This window comes from Drosophila albomicans, chromosome 3, assembly GCF_009650485.2.
Source record: "Drosophila albomicans strain 15112-1751.03 chromosome 3, ASM965048v2, whole genome shotgun sequence".
Classification (NCBI taxonomy): Eukaryota; Metazoa; Arthropoda; class Insecta; order Diptera; family Drosophilidae; genus Drosophila; species Drosophila albomicans.
Window position 1 is genome coordinate 38,149,019 of NC_047629.2, and position 18,701 is coordinate 38,167,719.

Consider the following 18,701-nt stretch of genomic DNA (forward strand, 5'->3'; position numbering starts at 1 on the left):
GCGAGCGTGAGTGCGAGAGAGGCGCACGCGGCGAATTCGTCAGCGACATTCGCTCACTCACTTGCCAAGAGTCGTTTTTATGAATGAAACCGATTATAATGAATGGAGGCCTGCGCTGCCAGCGACGCTGCCCCGCTCTGTCGACGTCGCTGCCGCTGTCGTGTGGGCTGCTGGCAAAGACAAAATTTATTTTCTGCTTTTGTATTATTTAAAATTGTTGTTGTTGTTATTGCTGTGTGTTTTCCTTTGCTTTTTTATTTAATGTATTAATATTTATTGTGTTTTATTTGCACGTTCATTTGTGTTGTTGTTGTATAAAAACGTTTGCGTTTAAATTGCATTTTTCATTTTAATTTTTTTTTGCTTTTAGCATTGATATGTGAATAATGGTCGATTTTCGACAGACTTGCAGTCGCCCCCGATTCAGACAACGCGTCAACGATTAAAACTTAATTTTATGGAAATTCTTTTTACACTCACACACATTCACGCATTCGCTCAACAATCTTTTGGGCATAATGAAACTGCGACAGATTTTTTGTTGTGCTTTTTTTTCTTCTTTTAGTTTTTGGTAAATAAGTTGCCCACATCTTCTGATGAATGTGGGCGGAGCGGATGGCAGGCTGACAGCAGGCCGACAATCTGGTATCTGGTATCTGTTAGTTACGACACTTCCACATGCGAATCGACAGATGTACAAACATACCTACATACATAGATATACACTTACATTCATACATACATATTTTGTATGTAAATCGACATTCGATTTAGCCGACGCGTCGGCTCATTTAAGTTCCATTCTTACCCACTCAAAACTGTAGACAACAAGTTCTCTTATTTATTTTTTTTTTTTTTTTTTGCTTATTTTGGGTTTTTCCAATTCGACAATTCTTTTGCCAGCCTCCCCAAAAATGGTTACAAATTTCAAATTTGATGAATTGGGTCAGTCGACAACGAAATGCAAATTGTTTAACACGCAAACTTTTACTGTCAAACATTTTTCGTTTGTCGATTTCACTTGATAGTATTAAATACTGAATTTAATATGATAATTGATTTTAAACAGTTTAAGTTTTCTCGTAACAAAACCAACGAAACAAAATATAATACAAAAAAATATTATTTTAAGCATGAAGCCTAACGAAATTCCCTTTAAAACAAAGATTATGAAGTAAAAGTTATTTTTGTAATTCAAATTTAATAAAAAAGAAAATTTTCCATTTTTATATAAAAAAAACAAAAATAAACATTTTTTATTCTTGAAAATTGAAAGAAAAAATCAGAGAGTTTTTGGTAATTGCCGTAAAAAGATAAAACATGTATTTTTCCTATTTCTTGGACACAATTTTGGAACTCTATTTTGTTTAATTTGAAGTTCTGCAAAATGTTTTATATATGTAATAATAAGTTATATAAATTTTTTAAGTCGTATTTTCAATGAAAAACATACAATTTCAATGCATATAAATTAAACCTTAAAAAACGAATGAATACAAAATAAATAAATAAATCTTTTTGAAATTTTATAGATATATCTTATTGGGTATTATATTTTTATTTTGTTCGTAGAGTTATGTAAATTGGTGCCGCATATTTTTACTACCTATTCCACATATCTAATTTACAATCTTCATAGTTTTTATATTAATAAACAAAAGTAATTTGAAATCCTATTAGATTCTCGATCTTATCTATGTAAAAATTCATAATTTCGATACACCAAATAAATATTGTGCATAACTTGTATTGGATTTATGTTATGCTGAAGCATAAAACTTCCAATTTAATGCGGTTCGGCCAACACAACAACAACAACAGCAAGTGAGACAGAGAGAGAGACCTATGGATAATAAATGCATATTTAAATTACAGACAAATTTGGACTCGTCGTAGGTTTTGTTTAAATCTTTGCCAAGTCAGCCAAAAATTGTTAAATGTGAAACATTGGCTTTGGACTCGCCTTCGATGTGGGCTTTGTCTGATTTGCATACACACACACGTACGCACACACACTTATAAGTATGTAATCAACTTGGAAAGTGGCCGAAACGAACCGACGGCAACGTCGACTGCGACGGCGACAGCGACAGAGACGGCGACGGCGTTGGTGGCCCGCTCCACACGTCGAGCGACGCATGAAAAACTGTTTGAGTTTTCAATAATTTGGCTAAAACCATTTGCAACAATGACAGAAATGAAGTCGTTGTCAACCCACAATTAAATAACCAAATTATTACCTTTTCTGAATTATGATTTTTTATGTATTTATATGCATTTTTTGCTTGGCATATAACTTATAAATAAAAATACTTGACAGACTTTACAGCCCAAGCTATTTTTATACACAATTTATTAACCATACTTTTTAATCAAAAAACGCTGTCTTTTAGTGTTTTTCATACTAATTTTAAGTCCTAACACACCTTTAAATGTATTGCAAATTTCCTAATTTTTGAAGTGAAAAATTTAATTAGAAATGGGAAAATACATGGTGCAAATATAATCCTTTCTTATGAATCGATATCTTTATAATCTATTATTGTTACACAACATTAAAAGCAGCACGAAAACTTAATATTTGTGGCAAATTTATAGTGAATAAACTATAATTTGTCAAGAATCTACCAGTCCCTCCAATTATAAATTCTTGTACGAAAGCTTATAATAAATAAATAGCCTGAACATATTTATTCTATTTTCATTTTATGGCTGAATAAATTATCCTTCTCTATATTTAGTTGTTATTTATATGTCTTTGATACTTAAAAATGTTAATGTAGTTTAAATAAAACTCCGCATGGTAACTACAACATTAATTCCAACCGTTATGATACAATTGATTTTATTTCTCATAATTAAGAGTAGGAAGTCTACAGAAAGAAGATTGAAGATACATTTGATTATTGAATTTTTGGAAATGTCGAATACATTTTCTCTGAACATTTTGTGATATTTTTAAATGAACAAATCAAGAATACTTTTAATACGAGAAAGGAGAGAAGAGAGATTGTAATTGCTCTATAATTTATTCATATTACTTTTAAAATATAATCCAAGTTTACGATGTTGGTAAACGCCGCGACCACAGTTCAACTGGAACACTGTAATTTATTGTCTCAATATTTAAAAGGGCTACCTCTAAAAGTCTTTATAATATAGATGGTTTTATAGACTCAATATTCCATATTGTTAACTAACAGTTAAGCTTGGAAGTCCCTGCTTATCAAGAGTCTTTATACATTTTGCAAGTGAATGGAACTTTTCTTCTGTTTATTATTGTAACTAACCAATTATTCGCTGACACCTTTTAAAAACTATGTAAAAACTTGTACCTCTCAAACTCTCAAAATTTGAAGACTTTATATTGTTGAAAAATATGTTGGAATATAATGTTAATGGACTGCTTATCCGATCATTGGTCATTTACTTCCCGTATGAAGTCTTTATTGTGATCTACTCATTTGCAGTTACTAATTCAATTTAAAGAATAAGATATCCGTGATCTAAAATAACGCTTCCCCAATTTGATAAAGTTTCCTCCGTTGGTCTTGTAATGATATAAATCTATTTGCACTTGCTCAAGATATAATTTTTAATTATAGATGCTTTTCGAGCTTAGCTTTATAAGGCTATAAGTTGATCAAGGAAAGATTGAGGTACCTTTGGAATCTTAAGTTGCGCGGGTGTCGCCAGAAGTTGGTCGAGAATGAGGCATCAGGCTTCAATCCTGTGGCATTCATTGAGGCTTATTCACAAGTATTTTGGCTGGCCATAAATGGCGCTCAGCGGGCAGCAGAAGCTGGCCAAAATAAAGACAGTTGACACACCCGCGGAATGCCGCAGATTGTTGCATGCCTCATGCCACAATGCTGAAGAAGGAGAAGCAACGATGCGAATGATCGCAAGAGGCCAAAAACTAAAGTCAGAGTAAAGACTGAAGTCGCAGATTCAGAATTGGAGTTGGAGTTGGAGAGTCTGGAATGCCATGCAACAGTAGCCACATCCGCTGTCAACTTGGGAAATTAACGCAGTTATTCACGCAGTTCTCCATCTCTGTCTCTATCACTCTTTCTCTCTTTCTATATCGCTCCCTTTCGCTGTCCAGCCTTGTGGATGCTCGCAAAGAATTGTATTTGATGTGAGCTTATGGCAACGCCCAACGGCCAAAGGTCCACGAACAAAAAGCAAAACAGTGTCTGCCTGATCTTGATTTCGAGTCATTATGATACCAATTTCAGAAAAATAACTCCCTTGCTTTTACTTCCCTTTCCTCTTCGTCTCCCCAGACTCAGACTTCAAGCAGTGATCTTCAGAGACCCTAAAAAAAACAAAATCATCAGGCAAATGGAACCAATTCAATTTGCTTCTCTTTATTTTTGTTGTTGTTATTCGGTATTCAGAGATTCGTTCAGCTGTTGGAATTTGTCGACTACTGTTTTGAATTTTTTCGCAATTGCCAAAAAAAAGATAATAATATCTGGCATAAGGCGAGTTCTCAATTAAGAGTCTTAATGCCAAGACCTTAGCTAATTCGCTGTCTTAAATGTCTGGACAGTCGGGACTGTAGAAGCTTAGCTATAACTTGAAGTCGACAACAACAGCTCTGTTAATGAAGATTGAAACAAAATAATTATATTCATAATAATAATTTTCAAATTATTTATAGTAAAAACTTAAAAAAAAAACGGGAAAAATAAGGAATTTATAAAAAAAATTGTAGATGTTAGTCTAATTTCTACCACTGAAAATAGAAACCGTTTAGCCTCGAAGCGAAACAAATTTGGGAATCCTTGGATGTATTTTCGGAAGATCATTTGAGAATGGACTACATCAGGATGTAATCTATAGGCAAGGAATATTCAGTTTAAATGGTTTTAAAAATATATAGCTTTAATAATTTTGCTTATATTTCAATTAATTGACAAGATTACTAAACTGTTTTAATAGATCAGCTAATTGTTGAGCTATTTAATCAGAAAGTATAAAATTTCAATTTATAGAAATAAAGTAAGAAAAAACTTCTAAAGCATTGAAGCACACATATTAGACAATATTATTTAGGTCGATAATATTTAGTTAAAAATTTGAAAACGTGGAATTAATCTTATATTATGTACTTCCTATTCGTTCTAAACAATTCTAATTTCAATCTATTGTTTGGCTATTTGACAAGACAGTCCAGAAGATCATAAAAGATCAAATTTTTAAAACAATTGCAAATTCAAAAAAATTTTGTTTAATACTTTTTGTTGTTTGTTAAAAAAAACTTAAGAAGTTGGAAAAATCTTGGATTATAAAATCTTGGTGTGTTATTTAAAATTGATAGTTTTTCTCAAAACTGATTGTTGGATTGGGAAACTCAAGATTACTAATTTGATAATAAAAAATATTCAATAAAGAATCAAAAAACTTTTAAAGAAAAGTCATGTTGGTTCCTATCAGTTGATTTGAATTCTCAACGAGTGTCTCTTATTAAGCATGGAATCTGGATACTTATACTTAAAAGATTCAATTAAAATTTGTTAAAAATAAAATCACACTATTGCGCATTTAATTGCATTTTCAAGAAGAGCTACAAGCTGGAGCTGTTAAATTTCTATTAATTTAAAATACCATTGTGGAAGAGGAGTTCTTAGAAAGTTAGAGATTGACTTGCTAGTAATGATTTAGAAGAAATACAGTTCAATTCGAAATTGCAATGATTTCTGAAATCATGGATGATTCCAATAACAATTTTTAACAATGCCATTAAGAATATTGAAATGTGCTGTTAGAATTTGATTTACATATTCAAATGGAGCATTTAGCTGGAATTGGATAAGTTGCGATCCACTTAATAACATTCCCTTTAAGTAAACAAGTGTTTTTAGAACATAAGGATATTCCAGTAGAATTCCTAGGAATTGAATTTTATTAGAGGGTGTTGTCTTTTTTTTACTTATTTATTGCTTAAGAAGAAATAACTTTTTGTTTCGACTTTATGATCAGTATTAAGTAATTTATGAAGATTTAAAAGATTTTTTAAATTTGTATATTTAATTTAGTATTTATTTAATAGTTAGTAATTTACGTAGAAGTTAAAGAGTTTTAGAGTATTTATATTTCATTTAGTATTTTTTTACTATTTAGTAATTAAATAGAACTAAAGGAGTTTAAAATTTGTTTATATCTTTATATATTGTTGAATAAGAAGTTAATATAATTAATTTGGTATTTATTTAGTATTTAGGAACTCAAGTAGTAGCAAGAGCGATTAAAATTTGTTGATATTTCTTTATATTGTTGAATAATTAGAATTAGAATATAATTATTCGATTGATTTCAGTAATTTAGGTAGAAGTAAGAGAGCTTCAAATTTGTTTATATTTTTATTTATTATTGGATTAGAAATTACTATATTGCTCAGTTAATCAACGAATTAGAATATATATTGATAAAATGGTTTAAAACTATTTCAATATACAATTGCAATCAATGTAAGAACAAAGCTCAATTTCCCTTAGTATGTTTAAGTATTTATTTAGAATTTCGTAATTTACGTATGTATAAGAGAGCTTAAAATAAATTTATATTTTTATTTATTATTGTTAATATCCGAATTCTTAGTTAATATAAGAATTATAATATAATTATTGATCAAATGGTTTAATACTCTACTTCAAATGAAATCGAAGCAATAACTTCAAGTAGAAGTCAGATAGAGCTGTTTTATTTAATTTAGTAATTTACATTGAAGCTTAAAATTTGTTTATATTTTATTTTATTATTGGATTAGCAATTGATATTATTATATTGCGCAGTTAATCAAAGAATTAAAATATATATTGATCATATGGTTTAATACTCTATTTCGATTGCAATCGAAGAAATAATAAAGTTTAATTACAATTTTCTTTATTTCAAATAAAAGATGAGCATATTTATTTCATTTAGTATTTAGTAATTTGCATAGAAGTAAGAGAGCATACAATTTGTTTATATTTTTATTTATTGTGAATAAAAAGTTACTATATTGCTTAGTTAGTATAAGAATTTGAATATATATTGATAAAATGGTTTAATACTCTACTACGTATGTAGAAGAGAGCTTAAAATAAATTTATATTTTTATTTATTATTGTTAATATAAGAATTCTTAGTTAATATAAGAATTAGAAAATAATTTTTGATAAAACGGTTAAATAATCTACTTCAAATGTAATCGAAGCAATAACAAAGTTCAAATGTTTTTTACTTCACTTTGACTAGAAGTCAGAAAGAGGTTACTTATTTCATTAAGTATTAATTAAATATTTAGTAATCTACGTTGAAGTAAGAGGTCTTAAATTTTGTTAATATTTTTGAACAAGAAGTAACTATATTGCGCAGTTAATCATAGAATTAGAATATGAGAATATATTTATCAAATGGTTTAATACTCTACTTTAATTGCAATCGAAGAAATAATAAAGTTCAATTGCCATTTTCTTTATTTCAAATAAAAGTCAGCATATGTATTTCATTTAGTATTTAGTAATTTGCGTAGAGGTAAGAGAGCATACAATTTGTTTACATTTTTATTTTTTGTGAATATAAAGTTACTATATTTCTTAGTTAATCTAAGAATTAACAATCAATACAATAACAAAGCTCAATTGGCATTTAGGAATTTCAAGTAGAAGTAAGAGAGAGCTTCAGGATCTGGGATTGTCGTCGGGGATAATAGTGACAATTATGTAGAAGAGCCCCGAAGGATATACCGGGAATAAAGAGCAAACACTAGACGACTAATACTCACCAATTAGAGGATGCTTGAAGTTGACTCGTTAGTTGAGTTGATTCCAATAAAATGCAAAGAGTATTTCAATTGTGTGCGTCTCGAAGTGTTTTGTCACAGATTCCCATGTTTGTTAAGCTTACGCGTTAAGTGTGTGTTTGATTAATTTGCAAATTGTCAAAATAGTTAAGATTTATTTTTTACTTTTGGCTAGTTAATTACTTGTGCGTAATAAGTACTATAATTAGATACACCGATTAATTGTTAATAAGTTAATAAGTACACTAATAGTTATTGCACTTTAACAACTATTTCACTTAAGCACTATTAGTTTATGTATTATAAATAACTATTTTAAATGTTACGCATACGCAGCGTGCGACAAAGTTTAAGTGTGAAACTTCTATTTGTTGTTTGAATTGTTTTTCGTTTTTTTTTTGAGTTCGCGTTCAAAATTCGTGTTGCTTTTAATTGCGTCTCACAAGTTTGGCCAAAAATTTGTGCTGAAATGGATATTCAGATTGAGGCTGAGAGTGTGTGGAGAAATGTTTTTTGTATCCTGATCGAAGAGATTGCACGTTGAATGCAGTTCGACACTCGTCCAGAGACTGACACGACGCTGCATCGCCATTTGCATCCAAGCAGTCCAAGTTGCTTCCTTTGGCTGCATTCGGCCAACGGCCATCGGCTGGCAGCCGAAACGCAGCTCGGTTCAGAACCGAAAGGATAAAAGGACACGATGTGGAGACGATGCAAAGACGATGACAACGCGACTCGCGGCACGAAGTCAGCCCGGATTGGGTTGGACGCACTGCGTGGGATTGAGGTCCAAGTCGATGTTATTGTTGATGTTGATATTGATATTGCTGTGGTTCGTTGCGGTGGTCAAGCTGCCGATGCAGCTGCTTTGAATTCGAAGGAAACTAAATTGCAATTGCAGCTTCTTCTTGGATTGCACTTCAATCCGGATTTGACCCTGAATGTGAAACTGCATCAAGTTGCAGCTTGGTTCACCCTAACCACAAAGCATTAACCCTTTCCCTTTCCCCTCTGCCTCTGCCCCTTTCCGCCTCTTCCTCCTCTTCCTTCCCCCGTTGCCCCGCTACCTGCTGCCAGCCAATGAACGCGCTGCATTCAAGGTCAGCGTTTTGACGGCCATTTTGAAATTATTTTGCCGTTCAATGGCCGCCGCCGAATGCAGACGAACGCTGCACGCTGCTTCCCAGCTGCACTTCCTGTCCAATGAGCTGGCCCTGAGACCGCTCCGAAGCACGCCCGCCCCCTCTCCAGCTGCTCCTCAACTGCTCTTCTCTGCGTTGCCTTGGCAACGTCCTTCGATAGGCGTAACCTCGACATTGGCTCTGAAACTGAATTCACGGCTCCATTGGCATTGGGGGTTGCTTCCGCAGCTGCAGCAGTGCTCAAGGTCATCCCATATGTGCACACACACACATATATATATGCATTTCCCAGCTGATTTTCAGAGTTGCAACTCGAGATGTTGTTTATCGAATTTAATAACAATTGGCGCGTCTCTTAAACTATTATTGGCTAATTAATGAATGAGCTCATAAATTAATTGGCTATAAATAAGTAGATAAATGTAGTGGCGAAATTTGATATAACATAAATTTCATTTCTACCTCATACCTATTCATTTCATTTCTACCTTCATATAACTAATGGTTTTTAAATGTAATATTCCAAAATCTAATTTTGTTTTTATGTATAATTCAGCTAATTCTTAATGAAATAAAAGTTAAATTGGGAAGTTAATCCATTTTTTTGCGAAATAGTTTTACCAAAAGAATTTTTGAATTTTTAATTCCGCAGCTGTATTCAGCCAAGTCAAGTAAATGTTTCTTATGACACTTCAAATCAAAACAACATTGTGTGTCGTTCATTGTTATTTTTTCCCCTAACAGAATCTGTTTAAGTATAACTGACGTGTATATTCAATATTATTATTGTTGGCTGATTAATGGAAAAATTCTTATATAAGTAGGCAAATACAGTTGCGAAATAAAATAAAGCCGCAATTTCTTTCTTCTAGTAAATATCTTAAAAACTATTTTTATATCTACTTATTTCTTAATGTAAATTGGATTTTAAACCAATTTTGCATTTTTAATTTTAAAGCCGTCTCATCAAGTTAATGATTTTTATGGCACATTTATATGGAGTAAGATTATGTTCCTTACTTTGTTTCTTGTCATCGCTAAATGAATCCGTTTAACTACAATCGGCGCGTATCTTAAATAGTATTGTTTAATTATTCCATAAGCACATAACATTGCAAAAAAATATATATAGTGCTTTAAGCATTTATTACTAATATACGGTCATATTAAGTCAACAATTCTTACAGCAACCAATATGAAGTACTGCGAAATAAAATCTTGAGATTGTCTCTATCGCTAACTTTCTTATATACGAATATTATTTATATATTGATAAGGCATTATTAAATAATTTAATTGTATTATCAAGTTGGCAGTTTTTATTTACTTACTGCTTCATAATATTAATATATAGCTGATGTTAAATATTATTAGTCAATTTCTTGCTGTTCTAAGTCTAAGGAAATTATGCAATGCAGTATAATTAAATTAATTCCAATTCTTTTTACTTAGAGCTTCATGCAATAAATTATTGCATTTTTATAAATATTAAAATAGAATTTTTGTTGTATTATGAATTTAATGAAAATATGTTAACCCGTAAAAATTAAAATTACTTTGTATTCAATTTTTTGCTGCTTTAATAAATATTAATATATACATATATATTGTATTATATATTAATTTACCGAGATTAACAGAATTTTTTAGAGCAATATAATTAAATTTAATTTAATTCATAAACTAAATAATTGAGCAAATATGTGTTTTAATTTATATTATAATAAGCTTAAATCTTTCCAACTCATACTAAAAGCTCAATTGAATAATCCTGTATAAAACTTTTAGACAAATCAGAGTTTTAGTGAAGAATTAAAGCATCTCTTGTTAATTGATATGCATGACACAATCTAAGCATTTATTTTAGGGAAGCCAAAAGCTAATGGCAAAGGACAACTTAATTAAAGGCACGTCTCTAAGCAACTTTTCGAAGAGTTCAATGAACTCGCAAAATAAATGATTTCTCTAAAGAACTTTTCAATTGTTTGGCTAATTTCTTTAATCACAAGAGATTATTAATATATTTTTAGTTGAAAATAAGTTTGAAAGGAAAATCTATTTATAAAAAGTTAATAATATGAATAAAGGAATAATTAATCATAATATTAATTTTAACTGATATTTCTGATAATTTAATATTAATTGTACAATTTACTTATTGTTTACACAGACAGATTGTAAATAAGAGAACAGAGAAAATTAATAATAATTTAATATTAATTAAACAATTAAAATCTAATATTTATAACTCAAATTCATAAACAATTCGTTTACTAAATAAACACGAATGAAGCATAAAATACATAAAATTTCCTTTAGCAGAAAAAGCGAAGCAGTTGAATCAATAGGAAAAGGTCAATAAGAGTGGAAAATACTTATAGTAAAATCCTTGAGTGCACATTTAAATATATCGATGTGGATGGTGGCTATAAATAAGTTTTGCGAGGGAGACGAAAATAAACGACAATTAATTGCGATGCGTACAGTTTTAAAATTCATTAAACAAAAAAAGTGTTCACTAGCTGCCTGTTAAACATTACGTATACGTAATGCGTATGTAAGCATTTATTGTACAAGTTGTATATACATATATGTAGTATACAGTATACAGTTGTAATAAAATTGGCTGAGTGGCTTTGACTTTGCTTTTTGGCGTACAAAATACGTACCATAATAAATTGTGTGTGTGCGCCGCAGTCGCCGCCTGACGTCACAAGTGTCCTAGATAATCAACAAGAACAACAACAACAAGAAGAACATCGTCGAGGTGAAATGTATAAACATGAAATCATGGCAAACAAAATACAAATCCACAAAAGCACGTGCAATTCGACGTTTTCTTTTTCTCAATTTTGGAAAAGCGGAAACTGAAGCTGAAATAGCAATGGAAACGGAAACACAAAACTGAAAAGCGATTGACGTTGATGCGATTTGATTCGTTTCGTTTGGTTTGGTTTCGTTTTATTTGCCATTTTGTTGTTTTTCCTATTTTTTTTTTACAATCTTTCAATTTGACTTTTATTTCTCCTTTCATTCATTACACAAATACACACAAACACATACACAGATTCACTCACGCACACAACGAGGCGAAGCGAAGCAGCCTAAGCATTTAAGCTGGCTCGCTTAAGTGGCCACGAATCCTTTGTAGCGGCCAAAGCTCGTTTTTCTCAATGAAAATGCCTGCCACCCTCGCCTCGAGCCACTTGAAGCGAAAGAGAGAGAAGGTTGCGGCATCAACGAGGCACATTGCCGCCTGTTGCCCTAGTTCCACATTCCACACATGACGCAGCCAAACACCCAACAGCAACAGCAACAACGACAACAACAAGAAAGCTGCAACAAAGAGCGGCCTTTGTGGATGCCATTCAGCGTGCGCCTTGTGAATGAATTTCATTCTCTCTCTCTCACTGCGCTGCTTTCACCCGCTCTCTATCTCTTTCTTTCACTCTCTTTCTCTCTCTCTCTCTGTGCTTTGACTTTTTCAATGGACAGCTCTGCGCTGTGGCGTCATTCAATACGCCTTGAGTTTATCCTGTCTGGCTGGCTGACTTGCCACCCTTCCCTGCCCTGTCCTACCCTACTTTGCTTTACCTTGCTCTGCTCTGCTTTGCTCTGCTCTGCTCTGCCTTGCCCTGCCCCAACTGTCGCCACCCAACTCGAATGGAGTGGAGTAAATTGTATGTATTGTATGCGCATATCTTTATATGTTATGTGTCTGCATACGTGTACACCGTGAAGAGCTTGTCTCTACATGGCGTATGTGGAATATGTAAAATATTAAGTATACGCAAATATGTAATAGTTTTGATTGCAAATATTTTCTTTTAGTTATGGAATATTTAAATAGAACAATTTATTTTGATCACATAGATAATAAAGTTTAAATTAGAATCTTTTATTTATAATTGTTGGTTAGTTAGAGCTAAAAGCAATATATTAATAATAATATATTAAGTTACAAAAAAAAAAACAAATTTAGAAATGCTTTTGAATTTGAAGTGTTGATCAAATATAATATGTGTATGGCTTAGATAATCAAATGTATTTCACAGCTGCGAATAATTGAACTGTAGTAAAATTTAAATTTATTTAAGGGTTAAAAAAAGGTAGAAATATGTGCAATAAATGTATTTTCAAGCCAGTAAGAAAGCTACAATCGAGTGTGATCGACTGTAAGATACCCGCTAACCATTTGGAATAAAAGTAAAACAGTGCGCTATTATTATTAAAAGAATTTTATACCACAAAAATCCTAAAATATACCGAATGCCATATTTAGTGTATCGTTGAAGTCCTACATTTGAAATATACCATAGAGGTCGAAATATACTGAATTTTCAGCCAAAGCAGATAAAACCCCATTGCAAAGACGTAATTTTCCATTCAAAAGTATTTCTCAAAAAACGTCTACAATTTGATATTCGATCGAAATCAAATATTAAGGAATCATAAAAGACACAAAATTATAATACCCATCAACCTTTTGGGTAGCGGGTATAAAAATACAATTTTACCCACCTATGTATGTATGTATATTCTAATAGTTGTTCATAAGTAGCTTAGTAAACTCAATTAATTTAATAGTTAAGAATAATTTAAATATGTTTAAAATTGCAATTTCTTTGGCAAGTAAGAAAACCTAGTAAATAAATAAAAGTAAACAGTGACTAGCTAAATACAAATTGCACTTCATACGTTTGAACCATTTATTTGAGTTCGAATAAAAGTTTTAATTTATATATTTTTATTCTTTTAAATCTAATAAATCAATGAAGCCAGAATTAAATGATGCTTGGTATTTCATAGCCTTAGCTAAGGAATGACATCTGTGACCAAAAAATATCGGACCAAAAAAGTATTTAACATAATTTAAATAAATTTCTCTTAACATAGTTTAGGTATTTGCTACAAAAGGTATTAAGTTCGTAGTCCATATCTAATAAACCAACGTTTAGATAAAGAATGAATGTATGATATTTTAAAAATGTCAAAAAAATCTCAGGTGTAAAAAGTATTTCATTTTCATAAATATATTTTAAGGTTATTTAAGAACTGTTACAAAATTTAAAATATTTATTTATATAGCATATTCAATTTCATTATCATTGATTACTATCGTAGTTCATACTTTAATGGTTAAACTTTCTACTACAATAGATTTTCATTAACACATAATGCGGACTGAATAATTGAAGAGCTGTAAATCGCTTAAGACGATTAAATCGACAACTACTCATGCATATTGCTGACATATGTGAATGAGTTGAATTGCGCTCAGATTAATCCGCACAATTATAAAAGCTGTTGCGTAATCCGATGATGGCAGGACTCAGCGCTGAGCAAGTCCTGGGCCTGGGCCCGGGCAAGTCCTTCAACTATAATCGAATGTGCTGCATGTGCTGCATGTTCTGCGCTTCAAGAGCAACGTTGGCATTCATTAAATTGACGCACTTGCTGCACCGACACAAAAACCCTTCAGCAGATGCAGAAGTGTGAGTGTGTGAATGTGTGCGTGTGTGGTAGCCACTTATAACCCTGCTAAACCGTTGTGTAGTTGTGTGTTGTTGCTGCTGTTTTGTTGTGCGAAACAATCGTCCTTCCACATCGTCACCGTCAGGTTGAACGAACCCGCCTGTGTCTGTGGCTGACCCAGTTTCTGCAGCCGAAGCCGCAGCGCCATCTCTCTTCGCATAGTTGTTGCCAAGCTGTCGCCGCTCCCCATTCACAAGCATCCAGTAGCAGCAGCATCCACATTCACATCCACACATTCACATCCTTGGCGCATTCAATGACGAGCCATGAATGAAAAGGAGCTGCACTGCGCATGCTACTGGGTCAATATCCTCAATGAAGGTTACACGCCCATCTCTGCTTCGTGTGACGTCATTCCTGACATAGTTATTCCCAACAACAAAAAAACAAGTTGCTGCATTTTCTTCTCATTTCATTTTTTTTTTTATTTATTTTTATTATTTCAGGCGTAACAAAAAAGCGCAGGCAAAAATTGTTGTTGTTATTGTTGTTGTTATGGTTTCTGTTGTTGTTGTTGTTTGTGCAAAAAGCATTTACAAATTTGATTTAAAACCTTTTTAACACACACATTGTTGTAAGCGAGACAACGGCAACACAATTTAAAAAAAAACACACACATTCACATCGCAAGCAGCACAATCTCCATATAGTAATGCATATATTATGTAGTTAAGAGTTGAGTTGCAAGCACACAGAATTGCATTTCTTCTAGCTGTTGCAGTTGCAGTTGTTGTACGTGATGTTTTGGCAATTTGTTTAGAGAATCTCAAAGAGCTTCTTCAGCTCAACCATCAACGCCCAATCGTTCTTGATCAAGTCATCGCGGAAATAGTCCTTGCAAGCGTCAATGCTCTGGCGTGAAATCTGCAAAGGAAAATCAAAAATGAATTGTATAAATTAGTCACAAATTAAATATAATTGAATCTAATAATTTGTACTAATAGTAATAAATGAATATACATAAATTATAAAAATCAATAAAATGCCAGAACAATATAATTTTAAATTTATATTCCAGAATCACGAATTTAGTCTAAGCATTACAGTAAATAAATTTATTGACTTAAGTTAACCTACTTTAACTTGTTCTTTTTTACTTACTTACATAACCATTAAATGTCATAACAATTATGCTAAATTTTCGAATATACTAATATAAACATCTAATCATTTATTGTTAGCAAATAACTCAAGAAGTCTCTTAGCTGTAATCTTATATTTTAAAACCCCATTTCAACTATATTTTTTTCGCCATTTAGCTAAGAATAAAATGTGAATTACTCTAAATTTCCAAATTTAGAATTTACAATAAATAATAGGTAAGGAATTCAACACATATTTTACTACAAATATAGATTTTGAAACCCACTCCAACTACTACTTTTTTACACAATTGCAGTGTCTGCCTCCAAGTGACATCCGCTTGCTTTCCAATTCCATTTAATTATTATATTTGCCAGTTGCATATTAATTTTCATAGCAAACACTCGGACAGCAATTCTTCCAGCGAATTGAGAACTGCATACATTGTGGTACGTGGTACTTCTACCTGACCATAGATGGGGCTTTAAATGGCATCGCCAACAATAACAATAACAATAACACTAACAATCACAATCACAATGTATGTTGTGCACATTAAAATGCTGAGCATAAAGCCGCCTTGCGATATTGTTGGCCAACCAAGAGACGCGACTTTTTTGTTATGCAGCTGCAACAATGCGTATTTCTAGAAGGGGGAAAGCTCCACTTGGAGGGGAAATTGGTGGAAAACTTTTGTATGCAATTTTTTGTTTTGTTTTGGCAGTGGATCTAGTTGAAACTGATTTTTAAATGATTTATGGACAAAATGTCAAATGAAATTTTGCGCACCATAAAAATTAAAAGTGTTATACAATAGTTTAATGATTGCTATCTAGCATAAGATCACAGTTTTTTGTTCTTTAATCAGTACCATAATCGAATTATAATGCAGCTTGCAAGATCAGATATTCAGTGATTATATGTATTCTTATCACTAAAGCTATCACTAAAGCATTTTATAAAAAGTGAGAAAAAGCTACGTACAGATATGGTGTGAAGAAGTAAAATCTACATGCACATAGATAGTTCTAAGTCAACTAAATTTCAATTGACACTATTTTACAAATTTCAGAGCTAGATCTTATAATTTCCAATTGGAAAGAACACTCTTGAGATTAATCCATCAATCTTATCCATCGCTCTCTAGTCTGCACAGATCTTTTAACTAACATACTATCACAAAATTGCATAAATTTTGTTACATTTTCACAATAATAAGCTTATTAATAATAAGATTGCTTATTAGAATCATACTACACTTATAATTATAGTAATTGATACAAGATGAAGTGCTGCTTGTCTTACATATTTAAATACTATGCTCTATTAATTTCTCTTTCAATTTCTAATCGTGTTTTTATGCTCATTATTAATAATGTTAACATAGGATTGAATTTTTAATTCCGGCACTTATTAATTCCCCCATTCAATTATTTTTTAATCGGGTTTTACCTACTTTGACTGACAATATGGTATATTTTGAGCTGTATGGTATATTTCGATTGTAGTACTTCAATACCAATTGTGACTTACAGTACATTTTAATATGTTTGCAATATATCTTAAGAATAATACTGTACTTTTATGCTTTTATTCAGAATCTGTAGCTCGCTTACTTGCTTTAATTTGGAATTTCCTGCAGCTCAACTTTACTTTTCATTTAATACCATTCAATACACGGTCAAAGCCGGCTTCCTTTGCACAGTTGCGATATTGATTGTTGTCGAAGTCGCAGGACCTTCGATTTGAACTTAATACTTAATGCTCGATGCTGCTATTTATAGAGAGCTGTGCAAAAAGGCTTATCTAATTCCGTAATGGCCAGCAAAAGTTAAAAGGGACGAGTGCGGTATTTGGGTTGCTGTTGCTGCTTGCCACTGAACCGGGTCGCCAAATGCGTCAGAATCTGTGAATAAAAGCAGTTGCTGGCTCGGTTTGCTCGGCTGGATGGCTGAATGGCACACACACACACACACACAACACAATGTGAGGAAAGCTGAACCCGTTGCAGGCACGCAACTGGGTCAAGTGAGTACCCAAAACAACGCGACCAAAAACTGGGTTATTGCTGTGCAATGACGACGACGACGATGACGACTAGAAACGGCAAAAGTCAATGAACGAGGCTGCAAAGTGCATTGCCGTGGAAGGTGAAACGTGACGTCAGCGACGAGAGCAGGCCATGGAAAGGGGGCGTGGGGCGTAAGGAGGTTGGGGGAGTGGCTTTGGTTTCTTTTTGCCCGTTTTAGAGGGTGGTTTTGCTGCTTTTGCCGCGCCTCGATCTCAGGTCAGCCATGACATAATACCCTTTGATAGCATATGAAAAGACATTGAGCGCTATTTTTAGCTCGTCGGCTGTAAATAGATATGAGTTGTAGCACTTACACACACTCATACACTCTAGAACACACTCACACACTCATACACTCTTGGCTTCGTCCTTCGTTTGATGTTCGTCGTCTCGCTTTACAACATCATGTTGTGTGTGGACTACAAAATTTTATTAATCAACTCAGACCATTTTTATGGCAAATTAATTGAATCAAACTCGCGGCAAAGTGAAGCTCAATGAGCAATTACCCAACGAATCTCCCTCCCCTCCTCTTCTCCCTTGCTTTGTCTTTTGTGCTGACGTCACCGTTTGATAAGCGACACACAAAAACTAAAATAGCACGAAAATTAAGTTATTATCGATTCGCTTTTTGAGTAGAGAAAACTTTAACCTTCGCTTGACGTCAGCGTTTTTGAAGTAATTATGATTGTTAATCAAATGATGGCGCATTGTTGTCAAGCTCCCATCCACCTACCCCTCCCCCTCCCTCCCCTCTCAACCACCTGCCTGGAGCGGAAGTTGCCAAAGACCTTTTAACGCGTCACTTATATAAAATTTGTTCGACTGGCCCCCACACACTCACTTAACTTGGCCATGTAATTTGATAAGCCAAAACAGCAAATGCGGGGAATTCTACTACTACTACGACGTGGAATGGGAATGGGAATTGAAATTGGAAATGGCGCATTGCCAAAGTTTAAGTGCTCTCGAGACGACAAAATCGACGTCGACGTCGTCGTCGTCTTCGAGTTGTTGTTATTAATGTGAATGTTTACCTGCTGCAGGTGCCACTTGGCGCACAGAACGGAAA

General features: G+C 32.8%; 1 protein-coding gene across 1 annotated transcript in view; it reads right to left on the minus strand.

Annotated features, from left to right (window-relative positions):
* Positions 1 to 14,877: 14,877 nt before the first annotated feature.
* Positions 14,878 to 18,701, minus strand: part of LOC117572176 (eukaryotic translation initiation factor 5B) — a 39,079-nt gene continuing 35,255 nt past the window's right edge. The window contains exon 9 of the mRNA XM_034254827.2: positions 14,878 to 15,339. Within this exon, the coding sequence (XP_034110718.1) occupies positions 15,232 to 15,339 (108 nt within the window). The 3' untranslated portion in view covers positions 14,878 to 15,231. The remainder of the gene's footprint in view (positions 15,340 to 18,701) is intronic.